The following is a 22,696-nucleotide window of genomic DNA, read 5'->3' on the forward strand; positions in this document are numbered from 1 at the left end:
TCTCTCGGGTTGAGTTTCAGATCATTAATACATTTCATTAATCCTCCAGTGGACCCAGGATTGAATTGCTTTTAATGCAGCTGGTGTCATATAATTTGATTGCTGATTATATTTGCAGCTCACTGCCTGCTGACCTCCTGTTTCATGAATTCAACTGACTGATGATACAAGGCCTTATACTTGACATGAACTTGCATGAGTTCCTTAAATAGGCATTTGTGAACAGGAACCTGCTACTTGGAGCAGAAAAATACATTTTACTAACAATATTAGGTGTTTCACCCTGTTTTGCAGGTGATAGTAAGTTAATTATTTACACATATCTAAGATTTCTGTATGTTAACATAAAATTTTAGCATATCTGAAACAACATCATTGTGCAAAATGACCATTCTTTTTTAAACATCATAATACTACTATAAAACTCTCAAAATTTTTATTATGCCCTCCTTGTCTGGTCCTGCCCCAATAAATGATCTCAGAGTACCTCTTTGAAGATATCACACTGACATCATCCTAGTGTCAAATGGATAGAAATCTGATCCAAGAACACGCCACACCCTCACTCCCTCCTTCACTGAATGCAAAAAGCATCACAAGCTGCAATCATGTCTGCTCTTTAAGTCGTGCCTATATTTCTTCACATCTTAAAAATTGAAACTCTGAAGCTGCAAATGGACTTACCCTTCACGGAGAGGTGTACGGCACTGAGGGTTTGCCCTGCAGTATTCGACGCAGCACAAACATAAACTCCGTTATCCTTCTGCTTACAGTACAGAACTTTAAGTGTGAAGTATCCTTCTCTGTCCTCATATAACAAATAACGCCTTCCAGACAGTATCAGCCTGCCATCTTTCCTCCAAATTATTTCTGGTTTGGGTTTCCCAGTCACAAAGCAGCGGAATTTGGCATGTTTACCCTCTGTCACTGCAAACATTTTCACTTTAGTGGACTTGGTCATGGTGTCGTCTTTGAGCCGGTTTGGCACTTGCCTTCCACTCCTTTGTTTTCCCTGGTGGGCTTTCCAGTGGCCATTTGTATAGCCATTACGATTTCCTTCTTCCTCATGTCCAGGGCCCGCATCAACGAGCAACACGGCTCCTGCCAACGCTTCCCCAAATTCATTCCTGGCTTTGCATGTATATACACCACCATCTGGTGCACGAGTCTTAAAGATCTTGAGCTGGAACCATCCACCGTCCTGGTAGCCCACACTGAAATGCGTGCTTTCAAATATTTCATTGAGTTTCCTGCCATCCTTTTCCCAGACAACCTCTGGTCGTGGGTTTCCCCAGAGCTTACAAGAGAAGACAGCATCATCCCCACGGCCAACACGAGTGGACAGGGGCTTGATGAGGAACCGTGGCTTATTTTCCTCTCGTAACTCCATCTCTTGAGCCTCACCTTCCACCTTAAGTGTGGCCGCTGCGTATGTTTCCCCAATGCTGTTCTTTGCTTTGCATATGTACTGGCCACTATCCTCTGTGGTCACAGCTGAAATGATGAGATTGTAAACATTTCCATCCTCAAAGACCCTGTATCGTCCTTGTGGGTCAATCTTTTCATTGTTTCGCTCCCAGATAACTGCAGGCCTTGGATCACCACCAATTTGGCACTTTAGGACTGCATCAGTTCCACTTTGTACCACCACAGGTCTCGGATAGGCCAAGAAACGTGGTGCACCACCAAACACATCCATTTCTGCTTTGTTGTCAGGCTCACTTCACCTTAAGGAGCCCAGGAGAGTATTAAGGCAGTTATTCACTGGGGCAAGACGGTCCAACTTCTGCACTGCAAATTTCTAAAAAACACAAAAACAGATTAATTACTTTGATATCAGCTTGTGTGTTTGAGTTGATAAAAACAGTGATCTAACATTTTAGCTTGATCATTCAGCCCTATATGAAATAACTTTATGTAATAAGATTATACTTTTACCTTTGTGTAATAAGGAAATGAACCCTTGTATTTTAGAATGAATGATTAAAACATCTGTCACCTCAACACTCAGCCTCCCTCCCTTTACGTGCGTGTGTTTCAGTGCAAAAGGGTGGTATGATTATTAGGGCTAATTGAATTAGATCTGTCTGCATGAGAGAAAAACACAGGCTAGCCGTGAAGAGTGGGGTCAGGGGGTGGGTGCCTAGTCCTATTGCAACAGCAGCCACAACACATAGCCAGTACAGCTGGTGCTGTATTTCAATGGGAAAGTGCTTAATATAGTATGCCCTAAATAAAGACCTGTGAGGGAGTGTGTGTCAGGTATCACAAAGAAGACTCTGAAACCCACATGGTCACACAAACACAGGTCCAAATCATGGTCTGCCCACCCAAGAGACCTTCCAGTCAAAATATGCTGAGCCTCCATCACACCCTTTGTTGGCAGCACTGTCAGGGAATTCTTTCTTTAAATGTCACTGCTGAAAGTATTTTTCTGTCATATTCATAAATAGATATCGAGAAATTCTAGAAATTTTGTTTATACTACACTTTTTAATTCTCTCTCTCCCCATGAAAATATTCCTCCCATTCTGACTGTCCGTGTCAACATCTCCTTCACCTACAACTTTTTCTTGATGAGCGTCTGAACTCTAAAGAACAGATTTATCAGTGAACTGAGTTTATGTGTTTTAGAGTAAAGATGAAAAATACTGACTGTCCCACTTAGTTATGATGGACATCCACAGTATAGGTTGGCATCTAAAAGGAATCCACTCTGATTATAAATATAAGAATCCTTCATCAGGCTATAAGGTGCAATGAGGGCAGGTGTTTAACATAAGCCATGTGACCACTCCTACACAGTGTTGTAACACAGTCTTCAGGTCACAAAGATAATGTTAGGATATTGTTTTTGAATTACATCATCCATCATAGTAGATATAATTCTTTGTAAGAATATGTTTTACTGAAGCATATCAGAACTGTGTATTCATAACAATAACCATCCTAAAATTTTGCTCTTATTCAAACAAACAAGCAAAAAAAGGTTAAAATACTGGAAAGCAACTTGTTTTCAGTCAAACCTTTCAAAGCCTCGTCAATCCTTATGTACTAAAAAAATAGAAAACTTAAACCAGTTAAACCTAAACATTGGAGGTGAAAATTAATTTGATTTTTTAAAAAATTATCTAAAAATGAATGTTTAATAACATTTTGTTTGATTAACTGTTTTTATTAAAATTGAAATAAATGTTTTGTCTAACTGTTGCATAAAATTTCTTTTTCATAGTGCAAGAAGTTTTGTTAACACAGTTTGGACATTGCCTTGAAATTGTCTTTAATATTCCCTCCGGAGGTTTAAAGAGAGGAGATTAACCCCTGTGTTTACTTGTCTGATTTAATTGGAATGACCTCTGCCCCTTGTGAAGCTGTGCTGTGTACCCCTCACATGACCTACCTCGCTTCAGTCGCGGGGAACGACCGTCAACATACATTCCGCACTTGCAATCTCTCTTCGAGGTAAGAAGTAGTGCCACTCGTCTCCTGAAGGCTGAGTAATGTCCCAAGTTGACTTCAGATTCAGACACATGCTCGCCTCAACAGTCCCAAGTTCTACTCCAGCACATCTTTGCAGACTTTTGTCCGGTAGGAGGAAGAGAAAACAGAACTTCAGTGTCCACAGCTTCAGAGTGGTCCCCCAATCTCTGTGTCGTTCAGGCCTTAGACACCCCAAGTGTCATTGTTCGTGGAATACCGTTAAATGCTTTTGCAGCTGCTGCTACCCCCTAAAAATACTGACTGCCTCGATGACAGCAGTGAAGATAAGTCGGGCACTTCCATTCACTTGCCAGCAGGGACTAAAGATAGTTCAGGTGGCCAGAGCAGGGCAGACTGCTTAGCTTACTTGAGGCTTTGCAATAAAAATCGTAGGAGAAGAAGAACAAGCTTCTGGTCTCAGAGTATTTTAAGGATCGCCTTCATTCAATTTCCAACATTTGTTTAAGTTACAAGTTTATACAGTCCACCATCTTTCACATCTTTTACTCTACAGAGTGTGCAACGTGAGAGAGTAAGTGTTTTTTAGTTAAACAGATAATTCCACCTTATGGTGCATTGTTACTCAGCTGGAAGAACAAAAAAGCAAAAAATAAAGTTGAGCAGATTTTATGGGTCTTAAACACTGTGAACCTCCAGTCCTGGGCACAGATTCCAGGGGGGTTGGAGAAGAGGAGTCCCCTCCAACTTATATCCCCCCCATGTGTCCTGCTTAGTGGTCTGAACCACTGAATATACTAAACTAAGTGGGGATTTGGGAAATGAAGTAAACAGTTTACTTCATCCTGATACCTTTGCTTGCTATCAGACTATGTTTCCCAGATTTCATCTCTGTAGCTCATGAGTTACATCTTCAGTGAGTCCTGTATCAGATGCCTTGCAAGTAATTTTGTTCAAACAAAGACAAAGTCTATTCATCAACAGAATAAACAGATCCATATTTAGAGGTGGCGAGCTACTATTACATATATCATGCCCCCCAAAGGAGATCTGCGCCTTTGCATACTTAATGCACAATTGTGAAGGCGGTCAAGCCTCTGATAATTTACGAATTACAGTGGATAGAGGAGAGATAAACTTTGCTTAGCCCCACCTTTGCTGTTTTTTGCTTAACTACCTTTTATTCTAAACAGAAATCCCTGATTCTAGTTTTTGTTGAAGATTATCACAGGAAGCAACACAGTGATGTAAAACTATATGCAAATTCACTTTGAGCAAAAAACAATACTAAACACACAATATTAACAACACTATATAGAGAAGAAGAAGATATACTTTATTAATCGCCGCACACACATGCTACAGGGGGGAGACTGCACACACACCATGCTTAGTGAAATTATTTTTCTCCGCGTTTGACCCATCCTGGAAAGTCCTTCCTCCGTGGCAGACCAGGAGCGGTGGGCTGCCAGCCGACAGCAGCGCCCAGGGACCTTTTGTCACCATTGGTCAGGTGGTGGTTTCTTGCATGTTTTTAGTGGGTTTTTTTTATGGAGGATATCCCAGGTGAACACGGGGAGAACATGCAAACTCCACACAGAAAGGCCCCTTTCCTCAAGCAGCAGGCACCGAGGGCATGGTGGAGGGACACTCCCCCCACTAGCTGTGAGGCGAAAGTATTACCACCGTGCCACCATGCCACCCTCAATATACATATATAAATATAACATACATAATCATATTTGAAAATATGATTTTTTCCTTCTATTTATTTTGGTGCTTTATCACCCAATTTGATATTTTAATGGAGTACAATGCTAGTACTTTGGACTAAAATAATGCATTCAAAGTACAACCTCCACCAGTGCTGCAATGCCTGAATACCATTTTTGGAGAAACACTTGAGAATATATGGTAAACTAATTTCTTGCTGCTATGTTACTACTGATTACAGTGAAACCTTTTCTGAAAGGTTATTCATCAGCTGCTTCAGTCATCATTTACCAGTTTCTTGGCTACCACCTGACCAGTAACAACCAGTCATATCAGCCTTTTTGTTGCATGGCGACCTCTAGTGGCCTCAGTTATAATGTAATGTTACATAACGTAACATTAATACATAACGTTACGTCACATACGTAAAGGTAACGTACTCATTTTGACCCATGACCTTTTCGTAAAGATAACCAAGTAGTTGTGGTGCCTAAACCTAAGCAAACTGTGACCCCTTCAGAACCACATGAGGACGAAGGTCTGGTAGCGGCCTGTCATTAGAGCTCTTCAGCGTTGATAGATGTCATTTTGGGAATGGTCCTGTAGGTCATTTTGGGAGTCATTGGCAATCGACCTATTCAGTGCTTTAGATATGAGGATGTGCTGTATCACGTTCATGGAGGTGTACCATTACAGTGTAACTTCTCTCTATTACTCTCACACTGATTCACTCTCAGTATTTGCTGCTGCAGCTCCCTCCACCTCCCCGACGTCCTCCCCATGTGCTGAGTTTGAGGTATTTTTTACTTAATCATGATTTATATTTAACTCTTTACAAGGAAACTGAGAATACAGTTGTACGAAGCCTTTCTTGGCTGCAGCTCGGAGCTATGTGAAGTCTGACAAACTGCCTCAAGTGATGTCACTTGAGTCAGCGCAAGTTGGGGCTGAAAACTGTTTGAAAATGAAAAAAATCTGTTGGTGTGGAGTTAAAAAGAGGTGAACTTAGGTGAACCTCTGTAACCTGCTCCTCATCACTGCTTGAGGCTGCTAGCATAACACACTGAAATCTTTGACTGAACTGTTGAGTTGCATTGTGGGTAATGTAGGAGCCATGTTTTGACGATGAAGATGGATACTTGGCATTAAAAAGATGATATCTCTGGTTGTGCTGCAACAATTTCCATCCATTTCCTTAAAAGAAAAGCATAAAATTCTCCTTTAACACATCTGGGAACAGGAGAATTACTGAGCGCTTGATCCAAATAAAAACGTGATTTTGTGGCTTTTTAATGTTTGTTGAACACTCATAATCTTCTAGAAGTAACACCAACAACCTCATTCAGTATAATGTGCAAAGCAGATGTGTACAGCTGTGTTGTGCTCCATGCCCAGTTCACCTTCTCCATTTTATCCCTTGGATATGTGTCTTCAAGTCCACGCTTAGTGCTCATGTGCTTGTCCTTTCAGGAGCTTGTTACAGTCATGTTGGTAAAACACTGATCAACCAATGAGTTTATTTACTGTTTATATCTGTGGGTCATGTATACCATTACAGCTTCAAGACTGCTTTTATGTAGTGTCAGTATTTTTCTTCTAAAAGAGCCAATGGGCAGTGTTTGATGCTATGCCCTGTGGTAATGAGGGGATTGGGCAGCACGTGGGCTTGGGTTTTTCAGTGTGTGAGGCTGTTGTGTGATTATGAGACCTGGTCTGAGCATGGGCTGCAATGTCCCTTCAGCTGTTTAGTGGCTCCACAGCCCCTCAGTCCCTCCTCCCCTGATTTCAGCTGTTGGAAGTAATCTGATATAACTCAGACCCCTGAAGCTGGTTATAAAACGCTTTGTGCCTGCGACTGAGTAACAACTTGAGGGGTTGTTATGTTATCAGAACTCATATAACCTGAGCTGAAAACAAAATTCTGGCATGTGGTGTGTCTCTATGTGGTGTCAGATCCAGATTAAGAGTTTTAGAATATATGTTGTGCTGCCTTAGACTAGAAAGGGCACAAAAGGGTTTGAGAGACTTTTGATATTTCTTGATACTCTGAATGTAAATCAGGTTTTATTGTCACACAGCACAATGTAGTGAAATTTGATCTGTGCATTTAACCCACCCCTGAGGGGTGGTGGGCTGCCACTGTGCGGCATTCATGGACCAACTCCAGTTCTAAGCCAGTGCCTTGGTCAAGGACACTGACAGGGGAATTAACTTAATATACATATTTTGATGGTGGGGGAAACCGGAGCTCCTGTAGGAAACATGCCCAGAACATACAAACTCACCGCCTGCCATATAAGCAGTACATACTGATTTGGCCAAAATTAGCAACAAAAGCAAAATCTGCAGTCAGACAAAAATACCCAGATGTCGCACTAGTTCGGCAAAACTCTCCAGTATGTATCAGACCAGTCTGTCTCGTCTACCATGATCTGAAAAATTTGCAAATACTATTTTTTCCTCTTTCTAACCCAAACTGTCTGTCTTCAGGACAGTAAACATTTTTATCAGCAGCAAGATGCTGTAGCAGGTCTCAAATTGCACCATTAAACTGAAATGTTTTACTGGTGTTTGTTTTTTTAAGTTGAATGTCATGGATGGTGAGAATGGTTTCTGCTTTATTGTGTATTTTCTCAACAGAACAGAACACCAAACTTGGGTCAAGCTGTCAGCTAGTATCACAAGACCAACGAAGCATTGAAAAAGTGACCAAACATGGAAGGAACAAACGTTTGTCAGAGGTGTTGTTCATAGTGATTACTGAGTATGAACCACACCTGTATCAGGTGGTTTGGTCAAGTGTGTCACCTACTCTTTGTTCAGAGTAAAGGGTGGTTAGCAGGAGTGAAATGTTGCTGTGAATAAATCATCCTCTGAAGAACCATTCATCAAAATGCCAGAGAGGAACTTTCTTGTACTGCTATGCAAATAAAACCGCTTAAAATATGTACCGGGCAACATGTCAAATGATACGTTAGCTAAGATTACAAGACATTTATTTGAAGGTTGAAATAAATGCTTGGAAGGATGGAGGCACCATAAAATCTTGGTAAAGTCTTGGTGCTTAGTCCTTTAAGGCAGGGCTGCCCAAAGCTTAATTTTAAAAAATTAGACAAAATCAAAAAAGGTAATAAGCATGAGACAGCTGTGACACAATGCTGACGTCACATGATAATAACTGAAGTTGTGTTTTCATCATAGAGCAGCAGTGGGCATCATATATTACTCTTTGAGGACAGAGTCCTGTCCTGTCTCTGTTAGGTGACACTGAAACAGCCTTTGACAGACAATTTTGCCTTTCTTTTAGCTGACACTGGAATGTGAGCAAAGCAGACATCCGCAGAGCTGTGGACGTGTTGAGACAGTAGCCTGGAGGCCCACAGATAGGACAGCTAATACAGCACAGTGTAATGCCTGAACCCAGTGCCTTTTCCTGTGATAACAAACTCTCCTTATGTGCTAAAAGAAGTCATACACAAAGTAGCCGTACCTAGTGCATGAAAAGGAAGCGCTGTTAAGCTGATGAAAGTTAGAAACTGTCCACTCATAACTGATAACTGAAGACAAACAGCAGTACATGTGTACATCTGCAGAGGACTGATGGACATCAGTAAATGAATTATTTCATATTTTTCAGCGCTTATATTTAGCTGCATCCTCTTCACAGGAATGTGACAAAGTTTTGGGCTTTTTGTCTTCCTTTTTTCAGTGTCTTCAGTCCAACAAGTCCTACACAGATGTGGACAAGACTGTGCATCTAGCAGACAGAGGAAAAGCAGCGCATCACATATTAAAACAACAACCAAACACTAACGTGTGTACTGTCAGCAGCGATGCTGAACAGCTCAGGAACTGATGAAAATGAAACCAATTTCATCCTCTGGTGGTCGTCTTGTGTAAGTGCAACATGTCCACGCTTTGCAATTGTTTTATATCAGTCAGGACTGAGGCTGAAGATGTCAGTGCGACTAAGTCTTCATCTTCCTCATATATCCTAATGTATTTTTTGAACTCTTGAATTAAATATGATATTTCTGGGCTTCCTCGAGGAGTTCTCACCTTTCTGTTACCTCTAACCAGGACAACCCAAAGTAAATCAGCCCTCACAGACACTCGACGTGGTCATTATCTTGTCAAGTCCGTTCTTGTGAGCCCACCGCAGCTCGAGGAGGTAGTGACAGTGTAAACTCCTCATGAATGACAGAAGCTTTTCCGGTGGAAAACTTAAGTTTACACAGCTCATGTTGTAGTTTTTCACCTATTCACAGACGCCTCAGCTGCTGTCAGCAGAGGGACGTAACCTCGTGTTTGTCAGGTTTGTCACAGGTGACACGAGCTGTGCGTAAAACTCCTCTGGCTTCATAGTTCAAATGCGAGAAAGGAAGAGAAAAGGAGGTCTGAAGCACATATGAACGGTGATGATGATAATGATTATGAGTATAATTATTGTGATTATGATTATGATTATTATGGCAGTAGTGGTGGTGGTGGTAGTAGTAGGCTGTGTTTTTGGATGGCACAGGTTCCGGGCCATGACCAACCACTGTAACTTGAAAGTCTGTGGAATTTGTTCCCTTTTAGGACCTGGCGGAAGTCCCTGATGTGAACTCCTGCAGGTCACTTCACCTCTCTCTCTCTCTCTCTCTCTCTCTCTCTCTCTCTCTCTCTCTCTCTCTCTCTCTCTCTCTCTCTCTCTCTCTCTCTCTCTCTCTCCCCCCACACTTCTTCTACGCTTCCAGCAAAGCGCTGCTGCGTCTCCATCAGCTGTTCCACCCGCACGCAGCGGCGGCGCTGCGCCAAGCAAAACTGTGAGCACTTTTTAGTCCCCTCGTCACCCCCGAGTAGTCCATGTAGATTTCCCACTCGGTTTCAGAGAAAGGAGAGATGAAGATGAGGTACTGCTTCGTTTTGGTTTGAATCTCAGCTTCTTTGCAGATTTCAGTAGCGATGAAGTTATGAATGGTGATTGCTTGCTGCCTCTGCAGGTGTTCCTCATGGCTGGAGCGCCTTTTCTGCTGCGTCCTTATTTTTGTGAGCACAGCTGCATCGCCGTGGCCAGGTAAGAACAAACGCTGGAGACACGAATAATGCCTCTGATGGCATGCGTATAGCTCAGTGTATTTTCTGTAGTCACCTGCAACAGTCAGAACGTCCTGTCGCGCTCCAGCAAAGTCCTGTGCTTATTACAGGATAAATCTTCTAATACACCAAAGTTTTCTTCACAATAAAAGTCTAAAGTACTACAATATTGGCTTACATTAATAAACATCCTTTCTGGGAAGCTGCTGGAAGTTATCCACCCAGTTTAACACCCATCTGAGTGGGCTGATTGTTGCAAATGACCAGTTTGATTTGTAACCTTCATGAATAAGTGATGATAGAGCTGCAAGCTTCTGTACCTGTTGTCAGCTTTCGCAGTAAATACCAGGATGTTTGACAGAACTTATCTTGCAGCAGCACTTCTTTCTGATGCTGAGCTGCCTCTGTATGCTGAGCCTGATGTTTGCCCACTGCTAGACTTTCTTTGGCTTGGTTTGCATTTGTCTGCTGCTTGTTCTTTGCCCTTTCAGCCAGATTCTGCAGCATTCTTTTGTGTATCATAAAAGTGACCGCCTAGCATGGCTGCTGCAGAGCGCTGATTACACGTTGCAATGATCCAGTGATAAAACATAGCAGTTTGTCCACTCTGACAAGGTCAAAGTGGCTTTGGGGCTGTTTACTGGTTTTCTCAAGTCCAAAGTCTGCAGCGCTCAGAAACCTACATTCCTTCTTTGTTTGGCTGGCGTCTTGCTCTCTTTCTAACCCCAGACTGTTGCTTGTAGTTGGCGCATCTAAACAACTGAAAGATGCTTTTTTTTTCCCCATTTCCGTCCCGTGTCATGCGAGCAGACTTCTTGGCCTGCATCTCACAGCCATTAAAATGTCAGGGGATTTTCTTTTACACGCACACACAAAGGTAACGGTGTTGAAGAGCTATACGAGCCACTCAGTGAAAGAACTCTCTTCTGCTGCTGAATAATTTATCTCTGAACCTCACTAATGTCCTTCATTTAATTTAGCAAACGTTGAGTTGGAGAACTGCATAGCTGTCAGACGATAGGGAGAGGAAACTGAGAGGACATCGATTAATATTTGATTGGCTGTGATCACCAACAGCTAGATACAGTATTTTAGGTGGAGAAGCTCCTCTATGTGCGTCAAACTGGCTGAACCCCTTCTAGTACTCGTTGCATTGTCCAGCTGTCTATGAACAGGTTTGATCAAACATTGCATTTTGTCATTCATCTGCCGCCTTTGTTAAAAAAGAGGAAAGGAGTAAAACATATTGCGAGTAACACTCAAACAATGTGACATTTTCGCAGGAATGCTGTCCCGTCTGTGTGTGTCCAGGCCGAAAAGGCCGGCCGCTGTGTCCCAAGAGCGGTGCCTTTGGCTGCCTGCGACATGCTTGAATTAGGTCTGATTCATTCCCAGTCCCTGGCTGGGTCAGGAATCCCTATTGTCATGTGATCTTTGACATGCACCCAGCATGGTTTTGCCTGAGGGGAGCAGGACGAGGCCGGGGGAGGGGAACGGCTGTAGGGGGACACCCCACCGTGCCTTTTAATGGCTGAATTAGATGCCACATTAAAAATCACAGCTGGCTCAGGGTTTTCTTCTTTTCAGTGTGGGGACATGATGACAGGCTTTCAGAGTGCTGGGAAAGGATAACAAAACATTTTCTAAGTCCCTATATTACTGTATTTGCCCCAAAGCACACAGAATATCCTTCATTTAAGTACTGAATGACTAAGATTAGATGCAGGCTTTTTGACGGTGCTCCTATTTGAAGTGATTCTGCAGCTTCCATCCGATGATCTTTAGCCGGAGTTGATGATACTCAGGTTCTAATAATACGTGATGGAATAGCAGGTCTGAGGCAGAGCACCGTTTGACAAGCATGTGTTGACACGTCACGTAAAGTTGCAGGAAAACATCTGCTTCCATTCCTCAGATGTCTTCTGAGAACGGCCATCTGAACTTTTCCTATTTTTGTCTTGTTTACTCTCCGCGGCTGCAAAAATCATTTTTGCTCTTTGTCCACCTTTGAAGTTCAGTTTTGCTGATTATTGGAGTTTTTGACACATGTTTTCTAGTTTTCGTGATAACACAATTTAATTTGTTACAGAGTTTCCAGTTGCTGTGTGAATGGATGTTTTTGAGCTTGAACATTTTGGGTTTTAAGAGACGTCAGTTAAAGCAAGACACTTGAATGATTCTCAGTGTAAGTAAGCGCATGGTACTATGAAGAAACACCTTCATTTGCAGCCTTCTTGTCATATTTTGCCTTTATTAGGTGGCAGGGAGTCAAACAGGAAATCTGGGTACAAATAGCAATGGATGAAGGACCTTGACTGCGTTCAGACCTGACACATTGTGGTGACACGTACACTACGTGCTTTGGTCCACTGCGCCAACAGGATGCCCCACCTGCACCCTGTTGTTTTTAGTGTTAGCCCAGGTGGTAACCAGGGAAGAGCAGCATTTAATGAAGCATGACGTACTTTATTTGATGACCACAGAGGTAATTCAGGTCTGTCAGGACTGAAGGAGAGTCCTGGAAGATGAGTGAAGAGTAGAGAATTTTGAGCCCAGAGACAATCGTTCTGAATGGAGGACATGGATAAACTCCACAGCGTACAGTGTGTGGTATAAAAGACGACCCCTTGAAGAATGAAAGCCAGGTCCCTGTGGTGAACGGCTGTTAGATCGGCGCCTCTCTTAGGATCATTGTAACTCTCAAATGAAATAAATGGGCCGACTGTGCTCAGATTCTGTTGACTCAGTGAACCTTGTGATGTCTAATCCCTGGATTTTCTAGTCAGTAAACCCACTTATTCATGATCGACGTCTCTGGAGGTGCCTCATATCAAGGCTCGGCTGTTCTGTCTGGTATTGTTTTGTTATACTGTGTCAACCTCCAGCATTTAAAAGGTCATTAAACCTCCGCTGGGATGCTGGGTTACATCGGTGAGCGTGGAGACGGTTCAGTGTTGGCTTGTGTGTATGAAGTTGTGGGTGGGGGTCATTCCAAATGTCAAGTGGCTATCTGTACCTCCCTGTCTGGTCTGCTTTTTTTAAAATAAACCAACACAAGCGGTTGACACTTCCTTTATGCATTTATGCTTTTCCCTTTTCCAGTAACAGGCAGCTGTCTTTTGTCTGTCACTCACCGAGATACAAGTCAGGTACAAGATCTCTGCTGATAATGTGAGTGTAGTTTCAGATGCTTTGGTAATGGCCTGAACACGCCTTTTAAAATCCTGTTTGATGCTTTGCTGTAACAACACTTGAGACTCCGAATGTGGCTGTGTTGTTGTTTCATAAAGACTGTCACAGCAGTGTTTGGAAGGTCATTTCTGGCCCTCTCTTCAAACTCATACAGCGTAGCAGCATCGTACTCTAACGGCGCACAGCTGTCCGAGACCAGCAGAGAAAAGTGTTTCTATACGAGAAGCACACTTACTGAGGAGACTGAAAAGGAAATCCAGATATGGTGTAGTTTACTTTAATGTAGATGTGTTTTTGTAAGAAAACCACGGTGGTCACATCCTGCTATGATTACTTAATTCAGCCCATCTGGATCCTGCAGTGAATCTGAAGAGTTGTATACCGTATCTGTGCTGGACATCGAGCAACATGACCCAGTTTGAGAATCGGCGTCGCCGGACACGCTGTTTGAATTAGGATGTACGTTTGATTGATTGTCGCTGTTTGTAGATTCTTATCTACCAATTAAATACTGTGTACTTGGGTGCATTTAGACCATCTTAAATTCATTCAATTTCCCCAGGAATTGCTGATGGAGGTGATTTTATTTCACCCAGCCCAACAGCACACACGCCCCCACCACCTAAAACAATGTGGTAACCTTATGCACAACCCAGATAAACCTACCTGGATGTGTCCCATTTGGCCCACATGTAACAATGGAGTATCACCTGTAACAAAAGCAGCTACCTGCTGCCTTTGAATCACAGCTACACCCATTTGATCCTAAAGCCACTGAGTTATTATTATCAGAGTTTTGTTTTGAGTCAAAGGAGGGAGGAAGCGAGCTTGGCCGGAGTCCCAGGATAACCTTTATCTGGCAGACACCTGATAGGAGGGTTAATAGAGTGGATTTATCATAATAAAGCAGGCCTCTGCTCGCTGTATTAATATGAAATGCATCTGTTTGACTGATGCACAGATTAGGCCTGTTTGATTTTACCACATGACATGAGTATAAGAACTTTCCATGATTGTTTTGTTGTGATTCTAAAGGTTTGCAGTGCATGCAGCCCAGTTTCTGACGATCAGAGCGTTTACATTGGAAACAAAGACAAAACAGTGACATAAAAATCTGCTTTTGTAGTTTTTTAGCACTGCCATGTGTAAAGAAATGTCCTCGCAGGGCTTTGCTCAGGATTTGTTCTGTATTTGCGATCCCCTCTCATCTTGCTTTTCAGGGCACAGCATCCTTTTGAATGTCGCTGACAGCTGTTATTTGTATTTTTATGTGCTCCCACCGCTCAGTGTTTCAGGTGCGCTCAGCCCTTCTCTCATGCTGTCCCTGATGTCAAAATGCCAGGTTGACAGAGGCAAAATACAGAGGGACACCATAATTACTGCTTATGTTCCAAGAGAAGAGGATTTGTAGGGCCACTTGCTCTGTACACCCAACCATCTCCACACTAATGGCACGCTGAGTGCCCTCTTACCTCTCAGCGCCTCTTTCCTGTTTGCGGTGAAACCCTCACTTATTTGCTTGTTTCCCAGCCGTAATCGAGGTAACAGTTAGTGGAAGGTGTGAAGCCTCTCTTTGCAAATAACAGGACTTACAGTATGTGAAGATTTTGTTTTAAAGATCCGAACATGGAGCGAGATGGAACAACAACACTGTGAAAAGTAAAACTGAGCTGCTTACACTGGAAAAACTCTGCTCTCAAAACAGGGAATTAAAAAGCAATGAAACGGAGGAAACATTACTTAAAATAAGCTAAATTATCACTTAGAAAGAGGTGGAAATATCCAGTTCCAAATAACCCAGAGTTACAAAGTACTGGGACCAGACTGAAAACAAACATTTATTCAGAGAAGTTCTAGTTTCTTCTAGATTCTAGTTAGACAACCTTGATTAAAGCATTTCATCATACTTAGAGTTCACTTTTTGCAGTGTGTGTATACTTGAAGACATTTTGAACTGTATTTGCTTCAGGGAAACATTTCTCAACTAGATTTGTGGGTGCATTATGCATCATTAGACAAAAGTGCCATAGTGAGATATGCTCTTGATATGTGCATTTTGATTGCATTAACCCTGTTGCGGGCATACTAATAGACGACAGCGTGTTGGAGCAAGCAGCCAAGCTCAAGCAGCGAGAAACCAAACAATGAAATCTGTCATGGCTGAACAGCTGCTGTAGTGTACTGTAATGTAAAAAAACGGCATGTTTTTACAGACACGTCAACCACCAAAAAGGCAAGGATTGCATTTCCAGCCAGGCTCACTGCTCTTCTTTGTGGTCAGTTTGTCTCAACTGTAGGCTGCTACCTGGGTCAACGCTGGTTTCCATGGCCACCAGGTGCAGATTTTTCCACCACAAAGCCGTATTTGGTCGTTGCAAAGGAAACCGGATCTGTCTACCTGGCACTTTGTCCCTGTCTCCAGCTTCAGGGAGTGTTCGCTTGTCCTCACTGACAGCCTGCAGAACACAGGGAGGCATGAAACTAGAGACCCCCCCACCCCACCCCACCCCCTCCAACCATTTACATTTTCTTGTCCTGAGAAATCTATACCGTAAGCTTTCCATGAGCCAGGACTGATCCAGAGTGACCGAGACCACATGGACCGCTTCATGTGTGCAGTCATGATGTGATCCTCTGTCGTTACGTGAAAGGAGCAGATTCAGACCTCAAATAAGCAACTTTAACTGTCAGATGTGAACACTGTTAATTCGAGCACCAGCCACCAGCCGATGCATTTTTTTTTTAATGAGTGAATAGACCATTCAGCATTTCACGAGGCCCCTCTCGGGAATGCCATTGTGCATGTCGGACCTCACTTTGTCGTTATATCCCTCTTTTCGCACTCCACGTCTTCTTATCTTCTGATTGACTCTCATGATGTGCAGGCCTCTTTTCAAGGCATCCTTGAATTCCACTCATTCACCCGTCCTTCAAGAGCCTCCACGTCTGTAGGCACTTACCCCCTCACAAATCTCACACCACGGGGGTGTGAACTGAGGAGAATCCCATGGGATGGGGAGATTACCATCAAGCCTAGAGCTCCTGTGACAAAAGAGGGATTTGCTGAGTCCTGTACCTCTGGCCGCTGCCTTCGTATGGTCTTGCTGGAAGTAGGACTTTGGGTGCAGTATGCGATCCGATGACATGGCCTGTCTTTGCTGTACCTGTCAGAAACCGAGAGCCAAACTTTCCAGGTGCACGTGGTGTTCGATGTAACCTCAGGTAGAGGTTTTGAATATAAAAAGACGTAGAGAAAGACACAAAGGCCAAACGACAGTTTCTGTCCACTGTTTTCAGGCGTCTGCTTACCCTGAAGTTAGCTGCTGCTTAAGATCAGCTTTCATGCATTGCTGAGAGTCTAAGTGAAAGCATCCCTTTATCCCCCTTTGTACATTATGGCTGGAGAGGACAGTGAGACAGTAGACATGTGGTGCAAGAAACATAAGATAGATTAACTTTAAATACCAAAACTGAAAGCACTGAAATTTAAGAGATAAATCTGAGGAATTGTGAGATGATTAATTGGAGAGAAAAGGAGAAAAAGCTGTGATGAACTTGAATTTCGGGTTTTCTCTAATCTTTAATTTTTTTGACCCCTTTGAGCATCGTGGATTAATCTTTACCAATGTGTTCTCTTTCATAAGCCGATCATGTTTTTATGTCATGTAAAAATCTGACAAGTGGGGTAAAAAGTATTTCCCACTGAAAGGCGATGAAGCAGAAATACAAAGTAGAATAAAATTGAAATACTCAAGTAAAGTAAGAATACCTCAGAACTGTACTTGAGTACTTCAGTTACATTCCAGCCCTGCAGAGGACTCTTGTGGGATCATGTGCTGAGCCTGGATTTTTACAAAGTGAATGCTTCGGTCGCTTGTAACTTGGAAGCTGCTAATTGTTGTGTGAATCATGAGCTCGCAGGCAATGAAGGGTGCCCTCTATTCACTTGCTGGTTGTTATGGGCCAGGTGGCACAGTGCCATCCATTGAGAGGTTTAGAGAGGAGGAACATAGGCCAACCGTGGGGACGTTAAATATTTAGAGGTGCAGTGAAAGATTTGTGGGGCCATTCGTCCACTGATACAGTGGCATTATCCGACGGGGAGATGGGCTGAACGGTCCGCGGGCAGATTCCTCCTCCTGTGGCCGCTTTACTTGCCGAAACATCTCGTGAAAACGCAGTGCCGTGTTCAACAGAACCCCGTGGCTTCACAAGTCCAGTTTATAACCTTATTATTTGGCCTTGTAATAGACTTGGCTGTGTAAAGGTTTTGTAACCTTGAGTTTCCTGTCTTGAATGTGTCCGCCGAGCTAAAGCAGACTAGACGGTAAGAATGCATGAGGATGTATGCACATACTGGGAGACAGTGAACGGGGAATCTGCACTGCGCTGACTGAGTCTTTCTCACACGGGCACATTTTGATGTGTCTTTTCTTTGTATACTAACAGCTTGTCTTCAGAGGAGGCGTTTCACCTTTTTTTTCAGCCATTTCTCAACCACATTTAAACAGATACACTTTGCCTACATCGACAACATAATAGCTTGTGTTTTTATGCTATACAAACATTAAACATGACCATTTTTACCATTAAAGCCTATTTCCATCAGCTTTACGCTCATAACTACAGTGATTGTGTGTTGAGCTCTGACAGCTGACAAAACGCAGGTGGCCTACACTCAATACTGCGCCTGAATGCATCCTGTGTGGACACAGGTGGAGCACTGACGCTGCTGCTGCTCTGCTGAGGTTTTTGCTGTGTAGACATTCTGTGATATATGAAAGTTACAGTTTTATATATGAAGCTTGTTGAATGAAGATAGGTCAGCTTCTTGGTGAGCTCTCTGCACCAGCAGGTTACATTTATCTATCAGAAAAACTTAAAAAAATAAATAAATAAATAAAGATATCAGAAGGATGCAAATAGACCCATTCTCAGAAAAGATGATGAGTTTTTAGCCCTAACGCTCAGCTATAGCACACAAATTGTGCTTGCCTGAGGTGGGAATCGGTCCTGATCTCAAAGATGACACCTGTCTCTCATCACCTCATTTATTCAGTAAAAAACTGCACCTGAATAGACAGTGAAGACGGCAGCTCAAGGCCTGCTGGCTGCAGAAATACTCTGTATGCCTGAGTGAGAGAAAATAACTAATAAGGACCCTGAAAGAGACACATGCTAGCCGTGGTCCTGGTTTTGTGCTTTGTTTTCACTCGGGCCCATCTTTTCCTTCTTTCTGTGAAACTCTGAAAGCATGATAAGGTCAGTGCTCTAATGCCTTCAGGCGGGAATAACTTTAGATTACTGCTTTGGCATCGCCTGCTATACATACAGTCCATCAGATCAGAGGGACAGATTGTATTTGAGAATGAATTCTCTAACCTGAGTTTAGATTTGATCGTTATCTGTGACGTTTTATGTGTCTGCATTCTGCCCTGAAACTAAATGTTTCCTGTTGCTCGTCTGAAGAGTTGGCAGAGCGTTGTTGGAGTTTACTTTGGACAAGAGGCAGGCTGTGGGTCTATGTATTGACACGGGTATGATAAGCATGATTGAAATACTGAGCCAAATTCAATAAAGCCAAACGTCTCTGCTGTGGGGTCAAAATATTTTGTAGCTGGTTCACTAAGTTCACTTGTTTTAGATCAAGTTGGTGCACCGGCTCACCAAAGCCCCATCACGTGGATTATAACATGCCTTTGCTTGGCTTAAGCTGAAACAGAGGAAGAGCCTGACCTGTGGGCTTTTTGTGCTAAAGTGCCCAGCGGGGGGAACAGTGAACGCTGGCACCCCCGGACCCCAGACTGGCCTGGACTAATTGAGGGCCCTGATATTGTCATGTCGATGAAAGCCCTCTTTGTTTCACTTATTTCTCGTCATCTACTGTATCCCCCGGGCCTCTGATATAGCCATAGGCATAACGTCATTCCCTTCCAGCCATTGTCTCCATTCATTAGAGGGGATTAAAGTGTCAGTTGAAGGTGAAGTATAAGCTAGGCAGCTTTATTCACTGAGCAGTGTTTGAAGATGTTGTGCCTCGTAAGCTAAAAGTTTGCGCCCCCGTCAACACCCCTCGTACTATAGAAGATGAGACTTTCGTGGACTGGAGAAAATCGTCCGAGGGAAAGGTCAAAGTCTTTGCTTCCGATTAATCAGTATGAATTAGATGTGATTGGTACTCAGTAGTCAAGTAACAAGGATTAGGACCGAAAAGATGGTTAGGCGCTCGGCTTCTTTCAAATATGGTGACAGCTTTGAGCATCAATTCATCCGAGTGATCCGTCCACTTAAAAGGCATTTACATGTTTAATTGTGCAGTGCGGGGTAGATGAGTGGGGGAGCCCTGCTTTTATCTCATTCGTTGTCACCGTGTCCTCTCCAAAATTTGTATCAGTCCGCTGCAGATGTCAAGGGTTTGGGCCTCTGATTCCCTTCTATGCAAAGAGGAAGCTTTGTAATTTAGAAAAAGAAGTGTTTCACCCCCCTTTGATGGTCGGATTTACTGTCAAAGTGTTGATCTGCATTGACATGTTCTTGAAGTGCTGTGCAAAGCTGAAACTCAACACTTGAGCGAGGCCTAAAGAACCAGCTGAAGGACAAAGAGATGGGACTGGCTCACGGACTGATTTCACAGTCTGCTCCTTATACATCCTGGCTAGCACACAAACGAGATCTGCATGCGCATTCTTTCCACATGAAGTCCAGGTCTTCAGTGGATGATGTTATTTACTTATGCATTCAGGAGAAACAACAGTCATGGAAAGGAAATTGATTCTTGGCTTATGCTGAGTGCTGAGAGGATGTGCATATGCATTTGCACCTTTGCCAACATTTTTAGCGGCTTGGTAAACCTTAGACCTGTGCAGGCAGGTAGAATCTGTGTATTCATGGTGAATTTGAGGATCTGATGGACCGTGAAAACAAATACTGTAGATGAGTGAAGGAGATGGAATAGTGTAATATAGTTATACATATGAAGCTCACAGGAAAGGTTGACCTTATAATTAAACGTTTGTGTGGTGGAATCTAACCGGGATTGTTGTCAAACGACTGGTTGTCGTAAGTAGAGGAGACCACAGTTTGTTGCACAGAAAAGGTTATAATCTGAGAATAGTCAGTGCAATGAAAAAGGGAGGGGGTTAGAGGAGCTTTAAATTACACACACCAGCCCAGAAATGATAATTAATTTCACTTGTAATCTCGACTGCATTGAGATATCACACAGCTGCCCAAACAGAGTGTTTAATTCTCTGTACATTATCTAAAATCCAGTATGGACATGGCTCAGCAGCTTGTCACTGTGCTGCAGAGGCAGTAAATAGAAGTGCCAGCATCTGTCACGTGACAGAAATGTAGAAATGTTTACTGTCTGTATTAACTGGATCTCAAATCTACATTATTTTAACAAAAGACATGCTGTGTTTTCGCTTTCTTCCTCCATCTCAACGATCTCAAACTTGGTGATTATTCATGGTCCTGTCAGGCGAAACCGTTCAAGCTCTCGAATGCTGAAGAAACACTGTAAAAGATAAAACCCAGCATGCAAGCACTGCCTGCCTCTCTCTTATTTTGGAGAACAACTTTTGGAAAGTTGCTTGAGCAATCATTGTCTAGGCACATGCCCAGACACGAGCTTCATAATTTGTAGCTAATGATCCAGACTTCTGTCTAAGACGTTTGATCTGTGAGTCTTTGTCTTCCACGGTGATGAAAATGAACCTGTTCCAGCCAAAACTCAGTGTTGTGAAGCAGCTGCTGAAGTGTCGTTACTGGGCAGCACATATTATTGATGTAATTGTAACTGCGTAACGTAAGGAGCTGTAAACCTTGAGTTTTGCATGTTGAAACGTAGCATCGAGGTTGTTAAATGGTCAGTCAATAAATTGTCCCGTGTGACTGGCAGGAGAATCTTAAGAATGCTGATAGCCTGGGAAGTTTGTCAGTGGACAGTCTGCACGCCAAAGAGGTGGGCCTCTGTTTTATTAGATATGAGCACGTCCTGGAATGTGACCATAATGTACCTTTTGACTCCTCCAGCCAACAAGCAACAGCAAGTTGTTGAGTTCTCAAGTCCTTTGAGCTCCTGAGTGTTTTGTCAAAAATACTAATTTCTGGTTTCTTAATCATATTTTAAGCGGTTTAATTATTGTCTTTAAGATTGGACAATTATTGCTATGGTGGCTGATTTACAAAGTAGGATATACTGTAGAAGATAAGCATCTCTAACCACCATTTATTATGTCCACACCGCGACTGGTACGCTTTCCCACCAGTGGCTTTCCCATCGGCTGGAAGGAAACAACGCTGCCCTCAATCAAACAGGGCTGGAAACTGGCCAGGCTCAATTTGATTTAATTCCTGTTAATTCAGGTGCTTATACATATTATATAAATACCCATGTCTCTTCTCGGAAGTTATCCTGAGAGCTTAATTTATTTCAAAGTTCAACAGGTGAGCGAAACTGTTTCCTTGCAAACACAATTTCCAGTTATACAATTACAGACCAAAGATTTATTCTCTCTGGCTAATGCAAAACAACTAAAGCATGACACATCTATACTTATCTGGGCCCACATGTGCAAAACATTCGAGCAACAATAATACAAGACCTGCAACACTTTCACACTGCATATATGCAAAAGATGTGTGGTTTCCCAGACAGCTGCGCATGGACGCTCTGCTGCAAATAAGTACAGTGCATCCACTTTAATGATCACTTTGAGCACCGGCAGGCCACAAAAGGAAAGTCTTACTAATTCGTCTGCGCTGTTTGTGTTGACATCAGCTTGATTGTCTTGCAGAGAGCTGGCTAGCTAGCATTAGCCACCTATCTCTAGCTGGATATCTCTGAGCCTGTGTATGAAAAAATACTGTTAACAATTTACTGATCACTACTGAGTAAACAAATTAGAGTTTATTATATAGGCAGCAGTGACTGAGTGAAGGAGCGAGTGCTTTTGCACCAGAGGCAGCTGAAACTCTAAACAGTCTAGACTTTGAATTTCCACGTCACAGTTTCCAGGATTGCTGTGACTCAGGGCACACATAACCACTGCCCACACATGACGCTTAGCGCAGATGTAGAGTTTATTGAGAAAAGGTGCAAATGCGAAGATCAATGTCGTCTGTGTTTGATCAGTCAAATAAAAAAGCTGCTGATGGAGAAAAATGCATATATTAAAATCCAGCCGACAAGCTAATACAGCTGATTATGGTTCATGAAGCATCTCATAATGTTCCAGCATGACTTAAACTCGTTTTCCAGCATGAAGGT

At 42.8% G+C, this 22,696-nt stretch overlaps 2 protein-coding genes across 2 annotated transcripts in view; one reads left to right on the top strand and one right to left on the bottom strand.

Annotated features, from left to right (window-relative positions):
* Nucleotides 1-1,699, bottom strand: part of LOC139340731 (obscurin-like protein 1) — a 31,085-nt gene extending 29,386 nt beyond the window's left edge. The window contains exon 1 of the mRNA XM_070976668.1: nt 685-1,699. Within this exon, the coding sequence (XP_070832769.1) occupies nt 685-1,699 (1,015 nt within the window). The remainder of the gene's footprint in view (nt 1-684) is intronic.
* An 8,205-nt stretch (nt 1,700-9,904) lies between these two features.
* col18a1a (collagen type XVIII alpha 1 chain a) overlaps nt 9,905-22,696 on the top strand; it is a 72,563-nt gene continuing 59,771 nt past the window's right edge. The window contains exons 1-2 of the mRNA XM_070975752.1: nt 9,905-10,046; nt 10,137-10,210. Of these exons, the coding sequence (XP_070831853.1) occupies nt 10,036-10,046; nt 10,137-10,210 (85 nt within the window). The 5' untranslated portion in view covers nt 9,905-10,035. The remainder of the gene's footprint in view (nt 10,047-10,136; nt 10,211-22,696) is intronic.

Source organism: Chaetodon trifascialis, chromosome 12, assembly GCF_039877785.1.
Source record: "Chaetodon trifascialis isolate fChaTrf1 chromosome 12, fChaTrf1.hap1, whole genome shotgun sequence".
Lineage (NCBI taxonomy): Eukaryota > Metazoa > Chordata > Actinopteri > Chaetodontiformes > Chaetodontidae > Chaetodon > Chaetodon trifascialis.